Raw genomic sequence first — 13,551 nt, 5'->3', positions numbered from 1 at the left:
GTAATTTACGGAATTGGCAATTGGAAGGGAATAATGGATCAGATGCTTTATTAAAGCTAGATCAACGGTTACCTTTTCGAAACACATAGAATCACCCATTATGGAATGGCAGATCAGACTTAATGAATGAATGGCCTACTTCTGCACTTACATCTTATGAATCAGATTCTGGAGGAGAGGATGTATCTTTGAAAATTGTGACTACATTACCATGCGTAGTCACCTTGGTATCAGGTTTGTGCAGAAATAGTATTTACATACTAGACTGTTAACACTTAAATTGCATTGTTAGCAAAGTTATGAAAATGCACATCGTTAAAATACATATATGGTATTTCATGCTGCAGTGCTGGAATTGGATTATTTTTAAGGCAGTTCTGAGTTACTTTCCTTTTGGACCTTAAAGCATCCTTCTTGTCTATTTTAGCATGGCTCGAGTCCGATCTAGCTCAACTTGTTTTCTGTTGATTTCACTGGGCAACCTAACTACTTAATGAAAAACTACTTCATGAAACTCCATGAGTGTTGCAGGGGCACAGTCCAATGCAAACTCCCTATGAACAGGCAGCAAGATTGTAGCTGTTGGTAGGTTTGTGGGCTACAATGATGCCTACGAACACACAAACGGCTACTGATGAACCTAAAAGACCCTATACCAACAACCAGCAAAACAAATGTAATTTACAAAATACTATGCAAGGACTGTACCAAACACTATATCAGACAGACAGGCAGAAAACTAGCCACCAAAATACACAAACACCAACTAGCCATCAAAAGACATGACCCACTAGTATCTTTACATACAGACGAAGGAGGACACCACTTCGACTAAGACAACGCATCCATCCTAGGACAGGCTAAACAGAGACATGCACAGGAATTCCTAGAGGTTTGTCATTCAAACTGGAACTCCAATAAACTCATCGATTTGGACCCCATTTACCAACTCTCAGAAAAAGAACCGGAAATGACATCATCCACCTTAACAAGACACAAATAGAAAGTGGGACAGAACACCAGTGCTTCAATAGAGGCTCACTGATGATATCACCTAGCATGGTGACAAAACGTCTGAGAAAAAACCTACCAGCTCAGCGAGCAAACCTACAACCTGAACCTCAATGTGAGCTACAAACCTTCTCAAAAATCACAAACGGTTCACAGTAATTCAGGTATGGGCTGACTAGTGCCTTGTATAATTTTAATAAGACTTGCTGATTTTTAAACTCCAGTTCCTTTGAACTAAAAGGTCATTTTCCTTCTGCATTACCTACTGGAACTTGGATGCTAGATTTTTGCGATTTACAAACAACAACCCTCAAATCACTGTGTTGGAGCCTTCTACCATCTTTCAAAATTTAAATAACATTCAACTTTTCAATTCTGACAATGCATTCACATCCTTAATCCAAGTTGTTAACCCACAGGTTGCCATCCCGAAAATACCTCGGTTATGCTTATTGTATCTTCTATTAGTTAGCCAATACCCCATCCATGCTAATTTACTACCTCTAATACACTGGGCTCTCCTCTCACTAAAAAATTTGCCTTATAAGCAGTACCTCTAATGCCTGAAGGAAATCCAAATATATTACATCTACTGGTTCCCTTTAATCTATTCAGTTTGCTACCTCTCAAAGAACATGATTGATGCTGGATTCCCTGCTTTTCATCATTTATATAAATGATTTGGAGGTGAGTGTAGGAGGCATGGTTAATAACTTTACTGATGACACTAAATGGTGGACAGTGAGATTATCTCAGAGTAAAATGGGACCTTGAACAGCTGGTGCAATGGGCAGAAGTGGCAGATAGAGTTTAATTTAGATAAATGTGAGGTGTTGCATTTTAATAAGGCAAATCAGGGCAGGACTTGTACAGTACAATAGTAAGGCCCTGGACAGTGTTGCCGAACAAAGCGACCTAGGGGTGTAGGTGCATAGGTCCTTTAAGATGGAGTTGCAGGTCGACAGGATGGTGATAGCGGTATTTGGCACGCTTGACTTCGTTGTTCAGAATATTTGCGTACAGGAGTTGGGACATCATGTTGCAGCTGGACAGGACACTGGTGAGGCCACTTTTAGAATACTATATTCACTTCCAGTCACCCTGCTTTAGGAAGGATGTTATTAAGCTAGAGAGGGTTCAGAAAACATTTACAAAGACGTTACCAAGATTGGAGGATTTGAGTTATAGAGCAGCTAAATAGGCTGAGGTTTCTCCCCCGGAGCACTGGAGATGAGGCAAGACCTTATACAAGTTTAAACGGTCATGAGGGGAATGGATAGGGTGAATAGCCAAAGTCTTTTTCCTAGAATGGGGAAGTTCAAAGCTAGAGGGCATTTGTTTAAGGTGAGAGGAGAAAAATTTAAACAGGACCTGAGGGGTAACATTTCATGGTGGTGTGTGTGGAATGAGCTGCCAGAGGAAATGGAGGGAGGGAGGCACAATTGTAACATTTAAATTGCATCTGATGGGTATATGAATAGGCAGAATTTAGAGGGATATGGCCCAAATGTTGTTAAATGGGACTAGATCAGATTGGGATGTCTGGTTGGCGCAGATGAGTTGGATTGAAGAGTCTGTTTCTGTGTTGTTTGACTATGAATATGTTAAACATGATTTTTCCTTCATTGTTTTATAGCTGTACTGTTTTACAAGTAAGGATCATCACAGTACTGTCATCAATTTGCATGAATTATAACTTCAAAAATTTAAGAAAACACTGCCTACAGTTGGATGGTAACTTCAGTTGAATTACAAGTGTTGAAGTTAATTTTAAGGAAAAATGTCAATTTACCCAGTTAGATTGATTAAAAATGTTGGAGAGAGAGTTATATATTTACCTGAAATGTTACTTGCACAAAAATAGCCAAGGTTATTGTAGCAGCTTCAGGAAATAATTACACATTGTGAAATTATCCTGCAAAATCTATGCACTAGTTAACAGCTACATCTGGGTCAAAAAGAACACCAGAATCCTCTTTCAAAACATCGGGTTAGTTTTAACCTAACCCACCTGCAGGAACTAGAATGGCTGAACCCAGAACTCAAAAGTGCACCGTCTGAAATCAATGCAAATCAATCATTAGACAGGAGCTTAAAATGGGTATCTGATCCAATCCACTCAGTTGTCTAATGGTCTAAACTTACACATATGTATGCATATGTCATCTAGGCAATAACATAAGTAAGAATATTACATTAATAACCACTGAGGACAATTTTGAGGATTATGTAACACTTATAAAATGTGGCTTTTAATTAAGTTTATTCTTTATGCACAGTGAACACAGGAAATCTTCTTTGCAGCTCCCTTACACCCCCACAGTTACAACTTACTTTGATGCTAAAACCTTTTTGTTACTCAGTGTCCATTCTTCACTTTTATTGAGCTACAGTGCTATTTGAAAGAGAGACCTTAATTGTGAGGATAAAAGCCAGGAATTTAATAGCGTGTTATGCCCTTCCTTTCAAAACTGACATTTATTTTTCCCTTACTTCAAGTTTAGCTTTTATGCCAATGTTTCAAAATACCTCATTGCTGTACTTGAAATACCAGTAGATTTACATCTCAAATGATTGAGTGCTTTGAAGTCAGATGAAGGGCATCACAGATTTTGTGTAAACTGTAACATTTATTGTTAAGCTATAAAGACAAGCTAAGATAACCTACTTGGATATATCTTTTATTTCAGATCTAACTTGTGCAAAGCCAACCAATTTCCCCTATTCAGTTTCATCTTTTTAGAAGTGATGAATAAAACAGAATCACATCCGGATAAGGCTGATCAGTCAAGGCTTCTCTACAGCAACCATGCAGTAAGAGCAGCAATGTGAATGAACAGAGGGCTGCGCAGCTGGGAATAGCCAGTGCCCAATCGTTGCAGCTATTCACAACCAAATGATCAAAGCTGAAGACTAGGTCTTCTGCAGCTTAAGGATGAATATAATCTAATTTAAAGCCAAAGCTAACTGAACTCCCTTAATAAGATTAGTTTGATGGTGGATTTGCTTTTGCCGTATTGAATGTGAATGGAGTAGAGATTGTGAGAATCCAGGCCGTTTCTGGTGAAGAATTTATGACTGTACTGATGGAATTAAACCCAATCTGATTATCCTGATGCAAAGCTATCTCCAGTCAGAACAGCTAGAAATTAACTCTCTACTATGTCATTGGCAGAGATTTCTTACTTCAGCAAAGAACAGTGCACTGATATTCAACAAGTTTAGGGTCATGATAAATAAAATTGTGGCTAATAGCGTCACTAAAATGTCACATGCTACCCTAGTTTTCCTAATCAATTAAGCCATAAACATTCAAATACTGAACTCAACTTTTTAAAAAAAATTAATTCATGGGATGAGGGCATCACTGGCTAGGCCAGCATTCATTGCCCAACCGTAGTTGCCCAGGCAGTTAACAGTCAACCACATTGCTATGGGTCTGGAATCAAATGCAGGCCAGACTACGTAAGGATGGCAGTTACCTTCCCTGAAGGACATTAGTAAACCAGATTGGAGCGCATATTGTACATATTGGACTACAATCTCAAATTTGCTTAATTTTTTTCACTTTGTTTACAAATTCATAATTGTATACAAACAGCAGCAATCTTCATTCCTTGGAATCTGCTCGGAACTTGGATCCAGAACTGCAACTTCACATTATAATGTAAATGGCTAATACAATTTTGTTTTGTAAGTTCTGCAAAACAAAGGCTCAGTGGGATAGTAATGTGGAACCATTCAGCATTAGCCAAAATCAGAGAAGGAACAAATCTAAATTTTCAATGTAAACCTTTTACAGGCATGCTGTAGATATCAAGAGAACTTGCCAGTATACCATACAAATTGTTCTTTAATAATTTTTGGTAATTGAAAGTTGTAGAGGAAATGAGAACTGACAATGAATCTAGGACTGTTATGTCCATTAGTGTCCCTGTTTTTAATTTCAGCATGATTCAAGTATGCAGTAGATAGCATGGAAATGTGAGATCCGAAACCACTTTGTAATACACAAATTTTCAACAATGAACTAGGTGCAGAAATAAAATTACAGGTACACAGTCCTTTATCAGAAACCCTTGGGTCCAGCTGATATTCCGAAATCTGAAAAATTCAGAATAAGTGAGTTTAGTGGTGAAATTTTAAAAATCTGTCCGAACAGCAGATGCACCTGTAGATACTGTGGGCCCTGAGACAGAATTGATGTCTGCCACCTCCCCATCCCCCCTCAAATCCCCCGTCACATCTAAGTGACATGAGTCAACTAAGTGTGGAGTTGGGTTAACTGTTTGCACGCCAAACAACCTTGATATGGAGAAAAAAATCTTTGAAGCTTTTCAGATTTCGGATAAAGGATTGTGCAGCTGTACTTGTTTTGTTTTTTTTTATTTTTTCACAAAAAACTACATGTCCTAGTTTGGTCTTAAGATACAAACAGCTATTTTGAACTGAAAGAGATGATCTCAATGTGATTATATTGATAATCAAGCACAAAGCAACCAAATGGGACAAATTTCATTAACTGGTAAACAACACATTCTAGAATTAGTTCAGGTTCACTGATCAAAAGCATCCTTTTGAATTCTGCTGGCTTTGAGATCAAATGATTTAATAAAAAGTTATTTTCTGGTTAATGGTCTTTCCCAAGATCTTGCACAAACTTGATCTTTATTGCTCAAGTGGACCATTTTAAGTTTCAAATAAATATCACAACATGAAGTACAAGTTGGAGTATTTATGATCTTGTTTTCGAAGCTGACATACAGCTAATGTTATCTCATGCACAAATACATGAGATGTTATCTTTTCGCATTAATATGACTCATCATTAATTAACTACAATAACACAAGTTGAATATTTTTATGGCATATATACATAAGTACAAACATCAGTTACAATAAGGCATCACTGCCTATTTTGGACCTTTATCAAATTAAATTTGCATGTTTAAAACATAGCTCTTAAATAGTATTACTCCACAAAGCTGTCATACATACCTATCTCCAGGAGGTCTATAATAAAATTTAGGATTTGAACCCCTGTAGTCAACTGGGAAACACCAATACAATCAATATTTCCTTTCCCCCAATTGACTTCTTTTCTCTTTCCACATTCCCAATAGTTTGTGCCTCCTGTACCAGAAATAAAAAAAAATGGAGGGAGTATTATCCCACCCTTCCTGGCACTCAAATTGGTTTACATCCCAATTAAAGGACTTAAGTATTTGAAGAAATAAACATCCTAAAGTAGTGTTGTGATGTAAGAACTGAACTAAAATCAAGTTGGCAAAATATCTTAATATATTGTTCTGGTAAAAGTCCTGACTAAAAAGGGCCTTGAAGATTTATACTGAAGTGTATTTCCCTGTATTTAATTAGTCTTGAAAGTTAAGTCCAGTACACTTACCAAGCAACATCTGGCAGTAGGGTTCTACACCTACTACTATACTAATACCGATAAAAGGTTCAAGGCTCTTGTAATAATACTTCAAAGATAACTCTTAAATGGCAAAAAGAGGAGAATCAGCCACTGATTTTCTTTTTGCTTTATATAGGTGACTAACGGACCATAAATAATGAAGCAAGTGGTCATCTGTCAATTTATTGCAATGCAAGAATCAGTCTTTGATAAATATTTGTGTCATTACAGAAAAATATCCTGTGGAAACTGTTCGCAGCAATTTTCAAGAATCTTTGGTTAAGGTTATTATGCAAGGAAGTTTACAGAAATGCATCACTTTATTGAAGCAAAATTGGTTTGAGAAAGGATTCCATCCAAAATGACAAAGCTTTTGCTTTCTTACCTGAAGATATCTAACCTCATGAGTGCGCTTTGATTTTTTTTGTGTTTCAGATTTAACACTTGAAGGCTTTCTTTCACTATTTAAATCTTTTTGCAGAACACAGGCAGAACAAACTCCAATCGAAAATAAGAATGCATTTCACAATATTAGTTGTTACTCCAAGTCAGCCATTATCTGCGCAATTTTAAGATTTTGGTAAATAGGACAACAAAAGGAGAAATGGCTAAGAACAATGAGATGAATGAAGCGGAGTTAAAATCTACATTTCTGTTGAAGAGTTTAAAAAGCAACAGTTTTAAAAACGTCTTTTGCTCACCTGTAGAAGGTATATTTGAGGGTGCAATACTTACAGGAATGTGAGGTAGAGGCACTCGCCCATTTGCTTTGGCACTTTCATGCATCTCCCGTCGATGTTGCTTTCGGATTCTGTATGGTGGAATTCCATCTCTGCCCAAAAAAAGGAGGCAATTTCATTAAACATGGCAGAGTACAGAATTATAAGATGAAATTGTTCATGCCACTTTGGAAACTACATCTGAGCCAAACAATAATCTGCATCATTATTGCACTTCTCATGAATATTCGACTGAAAACAAGGTAGCAAGAGGAGGAAAACTAGAAAATATTGAGGCCTCTACAACAAATAGTTTCAGTCAAGAAGTGTTCACTGGACGTTTTTCCTCTAGTACAAAGAGATGTCAACTGTAGGAAAAACAATGACTCGCTTCCAGAAATAGTTTGAAGAAAGTTAATTTTCCAATCCTCTGTTGTAAACACTTATCTGCATAACAATGAGAAAACTCGCGCTTTCAACTTGATCATTTAAATCACTGGGCCTCAACAGTAACGAGAGAGCCAGAAACAACTGCTCAAAAAACAATATTTACAGGAGTTTAAGGTATACAACCCTTGAAAATACTAGTGCGAAGAAGCAAAACAACAGTTAACAGATTCACGTGCTTGAAGAATCCATAAGTTAAGCAATTGGCACTATTCAATAACCATTTTCAATACATCACTAACCTGAATCATGTTCTCTACCTGACATTATCCACACATTTCTATATCTATACTGTATATACACATGTAAAAGTCAAATTTTTAGACTATTTTTAAAGATTCAATTTATAGGGTCGACTATTACACAAGTTTTGAGGGGCTGAAATTCATGCTGCAGTTCAAAATACTGTATTATTAGCAGAGGTCAATTTGATTATTCAACTAATCCCGGGTGAAGAAGAAAAACACAATGAATTGCTGGTAGTAATTTTGTTTATACGTACCAGTACGAAAATGTAACATGTTAAAGATTCATTGAAATCCTGCAAAATCACATGTTCAATGTCAGGGACTGGTATAATGGCACACTTAAAATGAAACATTTATTAAATTCTGAACATGTAAACATCCTGAACTTTCCCGCCAAATTCTTCCGTTTCCCTCCTACTTACACTTGTATGTGATGAACCTCAGCAACATTAACAAATTTGTCAAAGAATTAAAGATATACGTAGCTAATATATAATCACTTTTATTCAGATATAATGGCATAATTAAAATGATTAACTTTTTAACGATATTAACTTTTGGATGTAAAGTGAACATAGTGTGATAAGTATCGATAGACTTATTACTGGTCTGAATGAATGAATCAAAACATACTGTAGTAAACAAAGTGGGCTAAGTAGAATTATGAATGAATGAATGCGATTTTGTTTAAGTGGGTAAATAGGAACATGCAGTTTCCCTTATAAGGGTTGACTTTTACACGAGATATATGGAAAATCGTAGAATATTTGGTCAAAAATAAGGGGTCGACCTTTTCGTGAGATCGACTTTACACGAGTATATATGGTATTTAAATTTCCTATATTGAGCACGACCTATTAGCATTATTTTTCTGGAAACAATGGCAACTTCATTTCATTCAAATTTAATAAGGCACAGAAACTATTGGTCATTCACGTTTTCTCTCTCCAAGTCAGAAGGTGATCACTGCATGCATCCTGTATTTGTTAAATCTGGCCTTTATTAATGCTTATATTGTGTAAAGCAAACCCAGTTTTTTTTTTAAAAACTGCCCAGCAAAGGACTGCAAAAACCGACTTTGACAACACACAAAAGATGAGAAAGCAAATCTAGTGAGAGATATTTTGCAATTTCATCTTGTAAATTACAGTACCAAATATGCCACAATTCTATACATACAAATACATTTCCACAGAATATATTCTATTCTTAACAATGATGTGTTTGTATATTAGTTATATTATTTTATATTGAGGCTCATGTGAAAGAGAGGAGTCAATTTAAATGGGAAATTGTGAGATTATAAAGCAAGAGTGATTTGGATAATAATAACTAGGATGTGTAAAGAAGGGAGAATATACATTTGGGAGTGTATGAGCAGAAAAGAATAGTAATTGTAAGACAGACTTAAACGCGTTCTCTGAAAGTGTGCAGCATTTGTAACAAAACAGATGAATTGTTAGCATGAATAGAAATATGTATAGACGGATAATTATCCTATATTCATTTTGCCCAAATCTTGGACCTGAATATTGTTAGGTATTTGATATTTGATAATAGATGAAGTATCTCTATTAACAAATAATGCAATTGGTACAGTGGTGAGAAACCAAATTAGCTCACGAGAACAAGACATACAGTTGGTTTCATATTAAAAAATATGAAAGATGGGAGGTTGCTTGTGGAAGTACAGGCAACTTAACAGAACACTATGACAGCATACATAAAGAAATAAATCGGACATGTACAGTACCATAATAAATCATGGCTGGTTTTAATCCACATGCAATTCAGGATGGCAAAGATAGCTTAGAAAATGCATTCATATTGCAAGCTAATGTAACAACATCCCTCAAGAATTGAGGGAGACAAAGCAGGAAGAATTGAGGTCACTTAGACTAACATCTCTCATAGGTAAATTGCTGAAATCCATTATTAAGGAAGCGATAACAGGATACTTAGAAAAGCCCCAGGCAGAACCAACATGGTTTTGTGAAAGGGAAATTTGAGTTTAATTAAATTAAGGCCTTTAACGAGTAACAATAAGTTAGATAAAAAGGTAGACTTGTAAACATGGTGCACTTGGATTTCGTAAAGGCATTCAATATGGTGCCAAAGGTTACTACACAACATATGGCATAAGGATAACAAGCATGGATAAATAAGTTAGTTAACAAATCCTTATTAATCCTAACAGGAAACAGAGCAGGAATAAGTGGGTCTTTTCAGGTTGGCAAGCTGTAACTAGCAATGGATCATAGAGATCAGTGTTGTGGGGAATAAAACAGAACGGAGAATGCTGGAGACTGAAATAAATGAGCATACAAATTGCTGGAGAAAATCAGCATGCCATGCTGCAGATGTGGATAGAGAAACAGAGTTAATGTTTTGAGTCCAGTAACTCTTCTTCACGGTTAGGACCTCAACTATTTACAAACAACATCAATGATTTTATATCATTAAGTACCATGGGGGAAATATGAATGCACCCACTAACAGGAAACATTGGGAGTGTTGCTGAACAGAGGCCTTGGAGTGCAATTCACAGTTCCTAAAAGAGGAGTCACAGGTAGATAGGATAGTGAAGGCAGCACTTGGTATGCTTTCCTTTATTGGTCAGAGCATTGAGTATAGGAGTTGGGAAGTCATGTTGTGGCTGTACACGACATTGGTGAGGCCACATTTGGAATATGTGCAATTCTGGTCTCCCTCCTGCAGGATGGATGTTGTGAAACTTGAAAGGGTTCAGAAAAGATTTACAAGGATGTTGTCAGGGTTGGAGGGTTTGAGCTACAGGGAGAGGCTGAATAGGTTGGGGCTGTTTTCCCTGGAGCGGAGGAGGGATGAGTGTCAACCATAGAGGCTTACAACATCATGCAGGGCATGGATAGGGTAAACAGACAAGGTCTTTTCCCTAGGGTGGGGTCGGGGAGTCCAGAGCAAGAGGACATTGGTCAAGGGTGAAAGGGGAAAGATTTAAAAGGGGCCTAAGGAGCAACTTTTTCATGCAGAGGAAGTGGAGGAGGCTGGTACAATTACAACTTTTAAAAAGGCACCTGGATGGATATGTGAGTAGGAAGGGTTTAGAGGGATACGGGTCAAGTGCTGGCAAACGGGTCTAGATTAGGTTAGGATATCTGGTGGGCAAAGATGAGTTGGACCAAAAGGTTTGTTTCTGTACTGTACATGTCTATGACTGTACGACTTCACTGAAAAGCAGTATCTCATTTAAATGGAGAGACTGCACAACTTAGTGGTGTACGGTGATTTGGGTGCACTGGCACAATCACAAATATTAAGTGTGCAGCAACAGCAAATAATTAGGAAACCAAAATTTGGTATTTATTGTCAGGGAAATTGCATATAAAAAGGAAATGCACAGGGCGTGGATGAAACCACAACTGGTATAGCTTTGCTTTCTTTATTTGCAAAAAGATACTAAAGCTTTAGAAGCAGTACAGGAAACATTCAGTTGACTCATTCCTGGAATGAAGTTTCATTCTCTGTAAAATGATTGAACAAGTTGGGCCTGTACTCATTGGAGTTAAGAAGAATAAGGTATGTACTTAATGAAACATGCAAAATCTTGAGGACATTTGATAGGCTGAATGTTTCCTCTTGTAGGCAAAACTAGAACTAGGGAACAGTTTAAGAATAAGCAGTCTCTCTTTTAAGCCAGAGATGAGAACTTCTCTCAATTTTTATAGGATTATCTTCCCCAGAAAAGTAGCAGGGGCTAGGATTTTGCATTATTCAATGCAAAATTACAAATTTTGACAGATAAGTTATGACACATTACAGGAAAATGGAGGGGAAATCAGAATCTGATCAGTCACCCGAATGAATGGAGAGCAAGCTGCAACGGATAAATGACATACTCCTGCTCCTGAATTTTACATTCCCATAGTATATTGAAATAGCAAATAGCTATGAACTTCTAACACTGTATCCAACTAAAACAGTTTTAAGTCACTGGCAACTTACTTATATTTTCAAGAAAAACCAAAGTGAATAAGAAAAAAGACATTTCACTTGAGTTACCCTGAATTATTTTATACTTCCTCAGGATTGCTGTTGGAAAGAGCAATTAAAAATTTAATTATATGGGCAACTTTAGTTATAAGGTAAGTCTGTCGAAGCAGGATGATGATCCATGTTACCCAGCATATGAATATATAGAGTTCAGATTCCCACATAGTGGTGCTGGGACATTTTGTTTTACACTTCAACGCCATCCTAAAGAGAAGAACATGTCTTTGTTCACATAATCATGGCAAACCACTGATAATGGCCTCTAATCTATCCGGTTTCAAACACATGTTCTGTCCTGCTGTGCTGGCTTTGATGTTTCCTGGATTGATTCCCTAGTGCCACCTTTGAACTTGAAAGGTTTGACTATTTTAACATTATTTGCCAACTCATCCATTAGCAGCAAGTTCAAACAAAGCCACATTCTGATTCATTAATTTCACATGCCCCTCCTACTCCTCTTTAATGAAGTACAGCACAATGGATGCTAACATTTAATCTTGAAGACTCCAAGGTTGCACTTATGATTAATGAAAACAGTGTCATATGTGCAGACCTTTTAAAAAAGATGTACGATCAAACATTTTTATGTAGTTGCAGAGTTGAGGTTTAAAAATCACCAAATTTGTTATTTTCTAAACAACATGTATTCAATTCTATTTGAGTGACAGTTATTTGCTTCCTATTCAATTTTGTAAAATTGCTCCAGGCAAAAATAAAACATTTGACAAATTAAAAAATGTATCAAAACAGATCCAGAATACATAAATTATACATATTTTGAACTGAAGAGATGTGTATTTTTACACAATTGTCAATAATCAACAAAACTTTTTGAAGCAGAAAGTCAAATCCAAAATACAGTGTATTCTGAAAACAGAGCATAATTAACTCATTTAAGGTAGTTCCTTTACAGGATACCGCCCTTCTAGAATTGCTGCACTTACATTACTACACTATTACAGTCTTGTTGCACTAGACTGCAAACATTGTCTGCATATTAAATTTGATTTTTTAAAAAAGTTACATTAAAAATTGATCCTTATTGATTGGCTTAATACCACAATATCTAAATTATAAAAAAAAACTAACAATGGGGCACCATAAGTCACATTTTATTTCAACTTCAGGCATAGTGCAGCAAGATAGCGATGCCACATATTTATGATAAAAGTCCTCCACTACATGCATTTATCTTGGTCATTGTCCTGGCACAGACTAAAGAAAATGCAAATTAAATACCAATAAAATCCCCATGAAACAAGTAAATTGATAGTTTTTGGTGGGGGGGGGCGCAAAGATGTGCTCAAGATGCCAGACGTAGCTGACATTTTTATTTCTGCTGCTCAAGGTGTATGCAAATTGCATGCTTATTTATGACGAGGACTGAACTATTAACACTTGGGGAAAAAGCATTTCAAAACCTTATAAATACTAAGCACCAGTATATGGTCACCACACATGGCTTGGAAAATAGAATGTTATGGCATGCTGGGAAATTTGTCTAAACCACTTAGTTTAAGGAGAAGAAGCTGAAAGGGGTCAGCAGAAGAATAACCAGCAGAAATGTGAAATTTGTACATTGATAAAAAATTATCAAGGGGGCTCCATTTAGAGTGGTAAAACCTTGCATAATATAGAAAACGTGGAAAATGAAGGAATAAAAATCATGGAAGTC

General features: G+C 36.5%; 1 protein-coding gene across 9 annotated transcripts in view; it reads right to left on the bottom strand.

Annotated features, from left to right (window-relative positions):
- axin1 (axin 1) overlaps positions 1-13,551 on the bottom strand; it is a 130,098-nt gene that overhangs the window by 32,234 nt on the left and 84,313 nt on the right. For all 9 annotated transcript variants that reach the window (XM_043711948.1, XM_043711951.1, XM_043711956.1 and 6 more), the window contains one exon: positions 7,166-7,262. In XM_043711948.1, the coding sequence (XP_043567883.1) occupies positions 7,166-7,262 (97 nt within the window). The remainder of the gene's footprint in view (positions 1-7,165; positions 7,263-13,551) is intronic.

The sequence above is a fragment of the Chiloscyllium plagiosum genome, chromosome 21, assembly GCF_004010195.1.
Source record: "Chiloscyllium plagiosum isolate BGI_BamShark_2017 chromosome 21, ASM401019v2, whole genome shotgun sequence".
Classification (NCBI taxonomy): Eukaryota; Metazoa; Chordata; class Chondrichthyes; order Orectolobiformes; family Hemiscylliidae; genus Chiloscyllium; species Chiloscyllium plagiosum.
The sequence above is the reverse complement of the archived record's forward strand: the minus strand, read 5'-3'. Positions and strand labels throughout refer to the sequence as shown.